The sequence below is a fragment of the Cynoglossus semilaevis genome, chromosome 4 (assembly GCF_000523025.1).
Source record: "Cynoglossus semilaevis isolate Cse_v1.0 chromosome 4, Cse_v1.0, whole genome shotgun sequence".
NCBI classification, from domain to species: domain Eukaryota; kingdom Metazoa; phylum Chordata; class Actinopteri; order Pleuronectiformes; family Cynoglossidae; genus Cynoglossus; species Cynoglossus semilaevis.
The window spans coordinates 4,286,054-4,299,810 of NC_024310.1; the positions used below are offsets into that span (position 1 = coordinate 4,286,054).

The following is a 13,757-nucleotide window of genomic DNA, read 5'->3' on the forward strand; positions in this document are numbered from 1 at the left end:
AAACGCACTGTTGTAGATTATTGTCATTGAGTGTGTGTGGGGGGTGGGGGTGGAGGGGGTGTTTGGGTCGGTGGGTGGGGGTGACTGACTGAGAAGGGACAGCTGTAGGGAGATGATCTATAAATCCCATTGGATTTCTCTCAGCCTAGACCGGGCCGCAGTTGAAAAGTCTGGAAAATGTTTGCGTAGAGTTGATGTGGGTTCAATAATCCACGTCGAGTTCCCATCGGCATATGTTTGGCCTCTGAACCACACGCAAAGCTGCGACTATAGTCGATGGCTGAAGTTTCGTGCGTGCATCTGCGTGAGCTTCCGCTTTCGTCATGTGGTTAAGTGACGTCTTTAAAATTCTGAATTTACACAGGTGCTGGTGCCACACGGCTGGATGGATGGATGGATGGATGGATGGATGGATGGATGGATGGATGGATGGAGGAGGATACGCACTATTTCCATTCCTACGTGAGTACGACCGTATACTCTGGAGTAAAGGTGCCACATATTTCAAAGAAAAAAAATTGAAAAAAAAAGTTTAATAACGTAGTATGTTTAATATAGAGATTTTTCATCAACTAAAAAATATTAGAACAACGTTTTTCGTTTACATCAGCCTCGTGTTCCAGACAAAAAATGGAATTTAAAAATTATTATTATTGTCATAATTATTCATGTTATTTTAACATCAGGAAAATAAAAACGCGATATTTCTGCCTTGAACTCCGATCCCAGTGCCTCGTCGTTAAAGATGTGCACGTTGCAGACGGTAATACACAAGTAAATAATTATCATGCTGACGGGCGGCGCACAGCAGCACAGGTCAGTGGACCGATTCCCCCTCTAATCCCAGCAGCCACACCGGCACTGATCAAAGCTCCACTGCAGGATCCTGACTACATTAGAAGTCACAGGCTTTTATTCCATATTTATTCCAACGCCCCCACTGCCAGTCAAATGCCTCCGTCTCATCACCTGTTCCATTTGAGTCTCTTCCCCCACCACCACCCCCCCGCCCCCTCCCGGCCCCCTAGTCCACCCTTGTCCCTCCTCTAAACCGTGCCCTTCGACCTCTGCTTCATGGCGACACTGTCACCAGACCTGAGCCTGGAGGAGAAGGGGGAAAAAAGAGAAGGGGAGACAAATAAACGTGTCATGATTGGAATTAATGATTGCATGCATCCTCGCTGCCTCATTCATTATCTCAGATTAATTATCTCGCAGTGTACCAGTTCACTTGTCTGCACTTCATAAACTGCCAAATCTCCTGGGCTGCTGTACAGTAGCAGCAGCATGGCCCTGATCTGATGCACAGGAACATCCCTGCTCCAATAAAACCACTGCCTGGTGAACTCCAAATTAGACTTCAGAGAATAAAATAAAATAAAAACCGACGCGTTAAAAATAAACCGTCTCAGGAGCGATAATAACCGATTAGTAGGAATGTTTCGATTTTATTGATTATTATTAGCAACTATTTTTTTTATATTTTCCTAACGGACCTGTGGTGACACAGGCCTGTGTACCGTTCCTCAGATTGATAAAATGCAAAATTTAAGTTTTTTTGTTTTCCACAGACGTCTCGCCATAATTTAAAGATTTCAACTATTCTTTTTTTTCCCACTAGAATGAAAAAATGAGTCAGAATAAAAATCTATCGCTTGTGAGGGATTACAGTGGTAAGGTTAAAACCATTTTTTTGCATTTAATAGTGTCTCTGCCTAGAGGGGACTGGGGGTATTTTAAGCTTATAGCCTGTATTTTGATTTCCCTCTGTTGGTGGATTAATCTTCCACTGTGAGCCAGGCTTTCTCTCTCTCTCTCTCTCTCTCTCCCTCTCTCTCTCTCTCACTGCCTCCTTCTGGTTTATTCTAAATCAGGCACAGCTTATCCCCATGGACAGAATATCGAGGCATCTTATGCACATGGAAATAACAACAACTTTTGTCGTTTTACATGATGCATTTACAAGTTGGTGTGTTTGGCTTGGTGGAGAGTGTGGTGGTGGGGCACGGCCCCTGACACGGCACGGGTTAGTTCTCAGGTCTTCTCCGGAGAGAAAATGGGATTTAAAAAAAAAAAAGTGCAAATACTTCAGTCCTATAAAGCGGAACGACGTGTTGTCATTGGTGGTTGTTCTTCCATGTAGAACCCTGTCCCGCCGCGGTGTCACTGTGCTCACTGACCCTCACTGTCTCTGGGATGGAAGACAAGCAGATGCTGAGCTGGTGCATCTCTCCGCCGATAGAACAGACCATAAACAACAACAACAAAATGTAACGACAAATATATGTAAATAAGAAAAAGAGGAGAGGACTGGAAAAACAAAAATGAGGGAATGACAGAATGATAATCACAAAAGGTACAGACGAAGTGTGTGTTCCAGAGCCTTATCTCCTTCTCCATCCAGTAACACATGTCTGTTGAAGGGGAGCTCCCCAGACGCCGAGGGGCAGCTGCACGGGGACGGGCCGACGTTTTGCATGAGAAGTAGCCCATATGCAAAATGATGCCGTCAGGCTTTTTGGTATAAAATAAAAAGGTGTCCATGAGGCTTGTGTTTTTTCCCCCCTTTTTTAAAATAGTGCAAGTTGTGCAGATCATTTCTCTATTAGAAAACTAACTACTATTTGTTTTTTTACTGAAGCGATTCCCGAGTGCATTTTAATTTTGACGTGTATTTAAACTGTAAATAAACATTCAACGCATAAATGATCGTTTTCTGGTAAATAAAAAATCTTCAATCCAAAGAAGAAAAAAAATATTCCTGACCAAGATTTTTACTAATACATTTTTTAAAAGCCCAACGTATCTACATTTCAAAACCTGTAAAAATAATTTCCTTAATCTCGTTGATGACGTGTAACCGTAATAATCCGGCTGCAGACGAATTAATGGTTAATGGTGTCGAAAACCTAAGGTGTGCTTGAAGTGGCCTGGACCGCCTCCTAATGAATTGGCGGAGGTGTCTGGGCCGCGAGCCCAACACGTTCTTTGCTGCGGGAGCTGTCAACTTTAGAACCTTTCTGTCTTTCACTTCAACGCTTCCTCTTTCGAATAGCAAAGAGTTTAAAGTGCTAACATGACACGCGGGGGAAACACTCGTTAGGTAAATACACTTACAAAAAAAGAGAAAAAATACCCCACGTCGCTGGGGGTAGAAAGAAGAACTCAGTCCACGTCTTATTATCTGTATATATTCAACCAGTATTGGACACTACAATGGTAACGCACATCTGCTTTATTTGCCATAAAGTGAACACACAAACATGTCCAGAACACACATGCCGGAGCCCTGTTTTTCTTGCACAAAGCAACTTTACATGGGAAATCTATAGGAGCTGGGGGCCATGCAATCCGCGCCCCCAGCCCCCCCAGACCGGTCCTGAAGATGCCACTGTTACATCTACCTGCTCAGATCCCTCCATCATGTCCCCCCTCATGCCCGGAAGACAATTTGTGCAGCGGCTGAGAAACGGCGTCTCTCCCTCTGCGCTGCTCAACCTCCGCCGCGGCTGTTTCTGCTCCAAACACATTCACTTACATATGACACTTTGCGGGGAAAATTCTTCACAATTGGTGTCTTGAGTGTGCGGCATAAATAGCAGGCAGAGCCCTCACTGGGTTATGATGGGGCGGCTTGGTGCTCGCTGGCATGGCGCGTCGCTGATTGGTCGCGCTTCCACCTGACGTCAGGAGGCTGGGAATAAGGCTGGGCTGGAGCTTTAGGAGCAAGACAGTGTAAGTGGAGAGCCAGCGCATCCCTGCATATACGCACGGAGGTGGAGACTGTGGGCATCCCAGCATCAACAACGACAACTACACCGGAGGCGCCATCGAGTTCCAGCTTCAACGTCCAGGATCGTCCAGCACACCTTCAGGGGGGGGGAGACACTCGTCCACCTGTGTGGCTTCAATCCTTCGGGCTGTGGGATCTTTGTTTCTCACCGGGGTTTGGACTGAGGATACGCTGCCATGTCAAAGGGCACCGCATTATTTACAGGCGCGCGTGTCTCTGTGTTGTGTGACAGCTCCGTCCAAGAAGAATTACATTAGACTCTTCACCCAGCAGTGACTGGCACCGCTCGAAGCTCCTCTTCTTCTTCGCCCGATGCATCACTTCCAAGAGAGCTGGGACATCCACGGCGGCTCTGGTCTCTCAGTCTGCAGTTCTTTTTGACTTCGAATCATTTTATTTTTTGTATTTTTTTTTTTTTTGTTTGCTCCACTTGGCGAATCTCCCACTCTATTTTTCCCGGATACAACGAGGGACTGATTTATCCATTTATTTATTTATCTATTTATTTATTTCTCTTGCTTCTTTGCTCTCAAAGAGGAAGGAAGGGGGACGTTGTTGCTGCTGCTGCTGCTGCTCCTGCCATCCATCCCTGTTTGTTTTTCCTCTTTATTTTTTTCCCTCCCCTTTTGGACGCTTGAGCCTTTTTACGCATGCAGGGAGAAATCTGTGGTGACACCTGATCGACTGACTTCCCCGCGCACATTGACCCGGGAGCTCCAGGCGATTTGGAGAGGGAGAAAGCAGATAGTCGGTCAATGCTCGGCCTGGGCTGTTGATTTGGTTTGTGTGTGTGCGTGCGTGTGTGTGAGAGAGAGAGACTGTGCGTGCGCGCTTCATCTGCCGGGGTTTGTAGCCCAGCCAAAGCCATGGTCCACTGCGCCGGCTGCGAGAGGCCTATCCTGGACCGCTTTCTGCTCAACGTGCTGGACAGAGCCTGGCACGTCAAATGCGTGCAGTGCTGCGAGTGCAAATGCAATTTAACTGAGAAATGCTTCTCACGGGAAGGAAGACTGTACTGCAAGAATGATTTCTTTAGGTAAGGCCGGAGAAGGTGACAGGAACTGAACTGCACTGTTGGTGAATCCATGCTGTGTGTGTGTGTGTTATGATGGCAGTGGCTGCGGGGTTTAGATAATCCAAAACTAAACTATGAAAATGTGTAAAAAAAGACTTAAAACCTAAAACTTATATTTACTAAATATCTTTACCGTTTGTTCATCGTTTTAAACTCTAAATGTAAATAGCTTTTTATTTTTTCCAAACCCCAAAATACACTTATTACTTTATAAAGTAATATGTATATCGGTATAAATACATATATTTTGGTCTATATATGTATTTATATATGTTCATGTATATTTCTTTATATCAGATGGTTTTAATCCACGCTCCACACCTGTGTCGCTCTCCCACAGTGTTCACGTTGAACTTTCCGCTTAATTTCATTTACTTTTGCTCGAAATGAATGAGCAGAGACCGCGGTCCGCGCCTGTAGGCGTGAACGGGGACGTGCAGGGCGATAAGCTTTGATTAAGAGCGACTAATTAAAAGCTTGTTAATTTGGATTCTTATGCAAAACAAGCACAACAAAGAGAGACGGAGAGAGAAGAGAGCAACATTAAAAGCGTGTGCGCTGCTCTCAGCGGGGGAGGAGGGGAGGAGGGTGTGGAAGAAATCGAGGAAATCACAGTTTGGGCTCTTTCTGTTTTCTAACAGCTCGTAGGTAACCAGGGCTGGGGTCGGGTGGGTGTTATTGACGGGAGGTGTGGAGGGGAGCGCACACAGGATCAAACCCCCCGGCCGGAGGAGCCGCTGCCCGGTGTGTTTGCTCAGTCCGGCTGAGGAGGACGTGATAAGTGGATTTGAATAGTAAACTAGTTGAAAAGATCAAGTCCACAGACAATGCAATCACAGACGTGCAGTCAACAGCGGTGCACGTCACTCAATACACATTGTTTGTGTGTGCGTGTGTGTGTGCACGGCTGGAATTTATTATTATTCCAAAGCCGGACTTGGCTGAATTACTGCCCACTTCACGAGTGGATTCCAGCTCTGCTTTAAAGAGCAGTTGTTCGAGGCGAGAGCTGGAAGGAAAAGAGGGGGGAGTAAAAGTAACACTTTGGTTCGTGGGTCTCTAAAAAAGTACGGAAATGTTGTTAGATATGGTCGTTTATAAAAAGGTTTTTATTTTGTATTTTAGTTATATTTTTATGGATAATAACTAGAGAAAATCCAAAAAATGTACATATAAAATGAAAAATATTTAGATAATTGTTATAATGTTATTTTATTAAAATAATTGTATAATATGCTATTATAAAATATATTATAAAAAGGATAATAATAATAATGGGTACTTTTTTCTATTATAAGAACAACAATAATAACGATAAAAATAAAAAAATATATATTATATAAATAATACTTAAAATATTCCTGGCAAAACTCATTAATTTCTTATAGGTGATATTAGAAATATTTTACAATTTTAAAATATATACAAAATGTTATAATGCAATATTTTAAATTCATGCTAACAACTAATTAAAAACCATAGCATTACAAAAACTTTAAAAATCAAAATCTGTTATATATATATATATATATATACACCAAATAACTTTAAATATCAGTATATAATGTTTTTTTTTTTCAATGCTTGATAAGTGAATATTTAATGACAGCATAAATAAGCAGTGATAATAACCGCACTCATGTCTGTCTCCTCCTCTCCTCACAGGCGGTTCGGTACAAAGTGTGGCGGCTGCTCACAGGGCATCTCTCCCAGTGACTTGGTGCGGAGGGCCCGCAGCAAAGTCTTTCACCTCAACTGCTTCACCTGCATGATGTGCAATAGGCAGCTCTCCACCGGAGAGGAGCTCTACATCATCGACGAGAACAAATTCGTCTGCAAAGACGATTATATCAGCAACTCCAACGTAAAGGACACATATTTAATGACAGCTGCGTTTTTTTTGTTTGTTTTTTTTTTTAAACAGCCGCTGCCGGTTCGATTCTGTGTTTGTCCTGTTTTGTTTTTGGTTTTTTGGGTTTTTTTTTGTGCATCTGTGCTCGTGTTAATGCGCGTGTCTGGTTGTGTTTGTGCTTGAGCACCGGGCGGAATAAATTGTGATGGATGTGATGTGTTCAACCCCGCAGTGGCTTCATCATTTCCATGAGCAGGACTTAGACCGCACTCAGAGAGCAGAACCCAAACAGAAAAACAAATACATCATTCTGCTGATCTCTGAAGCCTCCATTTATTTATTTATTTATTTTTAAAATTTTATTTCCTATTAATATTTTTTTTCTTGTTTTGTCTGAAATTATTATCTGGATTATATAATAATTTAGACAAATGATGGGGAAACATGTTGCAGTGAAATTACCTGGTGCATTTCATCATCTGTGTGTATATATATATGTATATATGTACATATATATGTATATAGATGAATTGTAAGTCCAGTTCATCATCATCTGAAATGACTGCTGTGGTGTCATTTTTTTTTTCTTCTTCTAAATTCTCTTAGATCACGTACGAGGTAATGGTGTGTGAAGTACATATGATGAATAAGATTTTCTATAATGTGCCATAATTCCTCATCAGCTAAATGAAAGAGAAAGGCGCATAAATATATAAATATGCAGATTATAAAATATTCTTTCATATAAGATGAATGCAGAAATGTTGATTTTATTTTTTTATGAGTTAAACTAAATGGGTTTTTATTTTTATTTTTTATTAAAATGTGTTCTTGCCTTTTAGTTGCATTTATTTTTTCGTCCTATAATTTACACCTTCGTGGTTGTTCATATCTGCAGTAACAGCGTGCAGCGACCCGAGCCTATCGCCGGACTCTCAGGACCAGCTCCAGGACGACGTGGTTCTGAAGGAGACAGAGATCGCTGCGCTGTCTGACAAAGAAACGACGAACAACGAGAACGACGACCAGAACCTCGGTGGGAAGCGGCGGGGCCCGAGGACCACCATCAAGGCCAAGCAGCTGGAGACGCTGAAGGCGGCGTTCGCGGCCACACCGAAGCCCACCAGACACATCAGGGAGCAACTGGCCCAGGAGACCGGCCTCAACATGAGGGTCATCCAGGTAAATGCACGAGCACCATGTCAGCATGGGACCCTGCATGCGAGCCACTTGTGCACAAATGCTGGGTCGTCGACCGTAGGTGGGACGCAGAGGATATTTTCTGGGGTCCAAATAATAATAATTTTGCAACATAGAATAAATCAGAATATGACAAAATGTAATGAGTTTAGTATAAAAAAAACTTTACTGTGCCCTACTACCACTTATTTACACGTAGAATAAAACGTGTTTTTTTTACTCTTCGTCACAATATAATGTGTTACAAAGTATAAAAAACCCTACTAGCATACGACATATATTCCTTTTAGCAAAATATATATTAAAATATTCTGCATACATTAAGCTTTGCAGTTTACATAAAATTTGCATAGTAAATTGTAACCACTTTTATGTGAACATATCCATGAAACCATTTATGCTCAAATCAAACTTTATTTCCCATGTTTCTTTTTTTATTTATTTTATTTTTTTCATCCACTGCGGCTTTAATATAAATGACCAGAAAATTTAGAGGCAAAGTGTGATGGAAACCCAGTCCCAGGCCAGTCAGGTGTGGGGGTACTGAGGGGGGGCGGGGGTGGGATCACGCCTCTCTTTTTTTAATTTATTGTTTAAGGTGTCACACAGCCATTAAAGGCGTGATGTAACAGCTTATATTTTTTCTGGAAAAAGAAATGTCCCTGCCAAGATGCCAGACTGCTTTGACCGCGCAGGGCTCCGTGCCATGTGAGAGGCTCCACCCCCTCCCACCACCACCACCACTCACCTCCCCTCTCTCACATCTTTCACCCCTCTTTAAAGGCGGCTTCCTCCTCCTCCTCCTCCACCTCCTCCTCCTCTTCCTCTTCCCAAAGCGCGCTGTCACATTTGGATCCGTTAAAACTAAAATGCTTGGCCTGAGCGATGGGGTTGATTTGGAGATGGCGCTAATTTATATTGGGGCTTTTTTTTCCCTCCCCCTCCCTCTACTCCTCCAATTCTTGGCTGCGCGGCCAGGATGAGGCAAAATACGCCAACTGGCGGCCGGGTTGCCGGGCTGCTGGGCTGGACTGGGTTGGTCAGAGCTGGGCTGGGCAGCGCCGGGAGTCCTGGCGCATCTCCGCCATCACGTTTTGCGAGCACATTTAGAGACACGCTGTGAGCAGCGGCGGCCAAGTGGAACAGAGCACAAATCTGTTTCAAGGCTGCTCACACCGTCTCCTCACACCGCTGAATTACAGCAGCTCTCAGCGCTCAGTTAAACAAGGAGCAACACGAGGAGAGGCAACTGTCACCGGCACCGATATCATCATCAACACCACCGTCAGCCATTATTATTATTATTATTATTATTATTATTATTATTATTATTATTATTATTATTATCGAGAACAGAAGAAATATATAATATAAATACATACAATATGTATGTACATATATACTGCCCTTTACAATATATTTAAGTTTAACTTTAATTGACCTATATTTATTACTGTTCTCCAATTAAAGAAATGCTATAAGAAATTCTAATTTTTTATTTAAATTCATTATTTTGAACATTTTTATTCGTTTTATGTTACCCTAAAAATTATATATATATATATTATATATATTTTTCAATGACACAGATAACTATATTCTATTCTATTCTATTCTATTCTATATCAATAAGCTAATACACCAGGGGTGTATTAGCTTATGTGTTGTTGCTGTAATCATCCTTTTTTCGTATAAAAAACAAATACTATCTTACTATCTTAACTTTAGTTAAGATAGTAAATTAAATTTAGTTTACACTCTCACCGTGCTTTTATATTTTATTTTACTCCCATTTCCTATTCTATACCATTCTATTCTATAACATAATTGAATCGACTCTAAATAATACGTCTTTGGTTCATATCACGTGGATAAAACGAGCAGCTGGATTAGAGATTAAAATAGTTTAGACTCTCAGATTAATAGCGGTGAGACGACAGCGCAGGTAGACTGTATCTAATATGTATGAGCATGAGTGGGGCAGCGACGAGCGTAATTAAAGGAATCCGGTCTATAGATTAGGAAATGATAACCTCCAAGAGCCTGCTAATACATCGGTAACAGCCCTGCTATTAAGTATTAATTGGAGATTTGAAGCCCCCGCTGCTGCAGCCTCCAGTCGGGGTAAATGGAGGGTTAAAAGACCATTAAGGAGGTTAGCCGTGACTCAGGCTCCTGGAAAGATAATTGGCCGCGATCGTCACCGCACAACGTTGCGGGTTTCAGGCACCGGCTCATCACGCACATGGAGCGGTGACGTCGTCGTTGTTGTTGTTGTTTACTCCAGCCAGGAGCCAAAGTCAGTATGACTTCAAATTACATGATTTTTAAACATATATTTTCATAGTGTTTTTATTTTTGTTTAACTGAGGTTTATTTTCATTTTCATCCATGTTGTTATTTTGTTTTGTTTTGTTTTGTTTTTTTCTCAGCCTCCTCCATCATCCATATCATGCACACTCCTCACACCTCCCTGCGGAAAATACCTATTGACGTGCAATCAAAATGGCGTCAGTTGTCTACGTATTTGCTGAGCTGACAAATATGTGTTATGTATGAATGTATATTTGCTTGTGTGTGCGCCCAGGTCTGGTTCCAGAATCGACGTTCCAAAGAGAGACGCATGAAACAGCTGAGCGCGCTGGGCGCCCGGAGGCACGCGTTTTTCCGGAGCCCGAGAAGGATGAGGACGCTGGTGGACCGGCTGGAGCCCGGGGAGCTGCTCCCCAACGGGCCCTTCTCCTACTATGGAGGTATGGGAAATATATATGTATATACGTATCTGTTTGCATTTTAACAACAATTGAAAAATATGGAGATTTTTTTTTTTTTTGGAAAAACCTCAATATTTTTCTTGACCCTGAGCCCTTTTATTTATGCTTTCATTAGCTGTCTCTTCTATGAATTAAAATATTTCTTTTACATTTTTACGTTTTAGAGGAAAAATACTGGAAACAATATTTACATTTAGATGCCTGTGTTTGTCCAATAAAGTCAATTTAACATAAATTCTATGTAAATTTATTGCCCAAAAAATTTGAATGTCTTTAAAAACACTAGTAGTTTATTTAACATTCAATATTAGTTAAAAAAAAGCTGAAAAAAGAGAATAGATCCCCCCCCCCTTCTGTCTGTGTCAACTCCTCCACTGATTGAAGATAAAAAAAATATGAATGCACTGACTTTACATGTGAGTGACTTGATACTACGAGGCTCCCTTCCAGTGCTGGTGGAAGATATGATAATGTCTGAGAGAATTTCATTAGTGCTCGGGCCTTTGTCTTTTTTGCTGAAGCAAAACGTCTAATAATATTTCGCTGAACTTAAAAAAGTCCGTCTCAGTAGGTAGAACCGCTGATGAAATGGTCCCCGCTTTAATTAATTTTGTGGCCACGTTGTTCTCCCCACCCAATTGCAGTTTTGATTTAAGTGTAACGCACTCTGTGACTAATGTAGCACGGCGAGGGGCTTTCTCCCTCACTAATACAAATCAAGCTATATTGAATAAATTCCTCAACTTCTCTACAATTATTTCTGCACAGCCATTGTTCTGTGAGCCAACGTTGACTCTTTTTTTCCCCCTTTCTCTCTCTCTCTCCCCCTTTTTTCTTCCCCCCTCTTGATCTACAGATTATCAAAGTGAGTACTACGGCCCAGGAGGGAATTATGACTTCTTTCCTCAGGGGCCTCCGTCATCACAGGCCCAGACCCCAGTTGATCTCCCCTTCGTGCCCTCCTCAGGCCCCACTGGCACCCCCCTCGGAGGTATGGACCACCCCCTGCCGGGCCACCACCCTTCCAGTGAAGTGCAACGTTTCTCTGACATCATGTCCCACCACCCGGGGGACTCTCCCAGCCCGGAGCCCGGCATCCCGGGGCCCCTGCACAGCATCTCCTCCGAGGTGTTCGGCCCCAACCCGCCCTTTACCTCACTGTCACTGAACGGCAGCGGCTACAGCAACCACCTGTCCCACCCACCCTCGGAAATGAACGAGGGCACTGTGTGGTAGTTTTCAGGGGGAGCGGACTTTGACTGGCAAGAGATTCAGTGACAGAGGACGGTGAGGTTTGGTGGCGGTGATGGGGGCCTGGAATTATAAACAGGGACATGGATATCAACAGGGTTAGGGGCAACTCCATTAAATCATTATTTTATTATTGTTATTAATTTTGTGGAGGGGAGGGGAGCGGGGGGAAGGGTGTTTGTTATTTATTTATTTATTTTCCCACATGATTGGTTTGTCTTCTTAGTGGGAAAGTTTATCTGGCATAAAAATTATGCTCCAAAAGTATTGTCTTCAGTATTGTGTTTTGAGTGTTTAACTGCTTCTTTTGCCCGCTCCTTACATCCAAAACTGGGACTACAAAAAAAAAGCAACAACGACAACAAAATATATATATATAATAAGAGGTGAAACTGTTGAACTGCCCCGTTTTCCATTTCCAGGTGTGGGGGGTGAGGGGGCCCCGGTGACCCCAGCTTGTCAGGGGGCCCCAGCATAACAACCAAACCGCCTTACTCTCAAAGGTGGGGGTAGAAAACGTCCCTTGCAAATCTCTTACAGTATGTTGTGAACATGAAAACATCACTAGCTACTGTCAAAGACTTCAATAGCTTTACAGAGGGAGACGGAGGGAGCTGAGGGCTGGTTGTGTGCTGACCTGGCACTGTAAAAAAGCTGAGCGGCATTCAGACTGTGTTGGAGGCACTAGACATGTCCTGTGTATTTATTCAGCAGCTCCTTAGACCTCCTCGCCTCTCAAGGCTCCGCCATATTGACCCTCAACCTTTTTGAAGGCTGGAGAAAATGACTTTTTCCCCTGCGTGTGGACTATTTCTTTCTTTCTTTCTATTTTTTTTTCCTTTCTCACTTTCATAATTTTCACCAAATCTGAAGAAGGCCGCCTTCAAAAGGCAAACAGTAAAACCCTCTACGGATGGCAAACCCTTTATTTAAAAAATGGAAGTGAACTGGATATGTTGAAATGAAGTCTACCTTCTAAAAAAAATCTGATTCTAAATATGGGACTTACAGCAGTCAACTGTTTACGTAAACCTATTTAATTCAGGAGTCCAGACGTCTCGAAGAACCGTGTTCTAGAACCTCTCGATCCATATAAAATGTTCCAAGCAACAAACCAAACTTTTGTATTGATTTCATTTATATTGTATGGAGATACAAACACGTTTGCTGGGGTTGTGGTTCACTGTGCTAGTTTGTACAAGATGTTGTTTACAAAAAATGGTTATAAAAAGGAAAAAAAAAACATAAGTAGACATTTGCCAAATTGAAAAAAAAAATAGCACAAACACTGTTACAGTGCTTTGCACCATTATCTGCAGAATGTGTTGAGACAAAATGTAAGTGTTCTGAGGAGTAATTGACTTCTTAATTTTTTTAGTCTGCTGACGATACATTCATAAAATTGTTAATATAACATACTTAGACAGGTTTTATTTTTGTGTCTTCGAAGAAGAAAAATCCAAACTATTAAAAATTGATGGTCAAATATGCGGCTGCACAGCTGCTACATCTCTTTGAATATCGAGCCCTCATGATATGTCTTTTAATGTTCCAATAAACCTAAGCTTATGTGACCTCCAGTGCATATTAGACCATTCACTGTATAAATACAACATGTTGACAAAATGTGTTTCTAATAAAACTAGAAAATATGCTCACGATCATTTCTGAAGCACGTTCTCTCAGAGCAGCAGTGGTCACACAGCGTTGTGTGTGAGAGCAGCCTGTCGGCCTGTTGTCACTGCTTTCACAGTGAAGGCTTTTTTTTCTGTCTTTTCTTTTCCCTCATTTATGCGGAGGGTAGAAATAATT

The 13,757-nt window shown here is 42.2% G+C and overlaps 1 protein-coding gene across 1 annotated transcript; it reads left to right on the plus strand.

The window, feature by feature from the left end:
- Positions 1-3,010: 3,010 nt before the first annotated feature.
- lhx1a (LIM homeobox 1a) lies at positions 3,011-13,188 on the plus strand. The gene is made up of 5 exons (XM_017031828.2): positions 3,011-4,829; positions 6,534-6,752; positions 7,614-7,902; positions 10,508-10,673; positions 11,551-13,188. Exons 1-5 carry the CDS (start codon positions 4,660-4,662, stop codon positions 11,928-11,930), a joined length of 1,224 nt encoding a protein of 407 aa, XP_016887317.1. The 5' UTR covers positions 3,011-4,659; the 3' UTR covers positions 11,931-13,188.
- Positions 13,189-13,757: the final 569 nt, after the last annotated feature.

What these genes read in the sequence shown, in the direction of transcription:
- lhx1a (XM_017031828.2), top strand. Translation starts at nt 4,660, where the DNA reads ATGGTCCACTGCGCCGGCTGCGAGAGGCCTATCCTGGACCGCTTTCTG. An exon ending in GTAAAGGACACATATTTAAT is followed by an intron (nt 6,753 to 7,613) that starts GACAGCTGCGTT and finishes GTTGTTCATATC; the next exon opens with TGCAGTAACAGCGTGCAGCG. An exon ending in GCCCTTCTCCTACTATGGAG is followed by an intron (nt 10,674 to 11,550) that starts GTATGGGAAATA and finishes CTTGATCTACAG; the next exon opens with ATTATCAAAGTGAGTACTAC.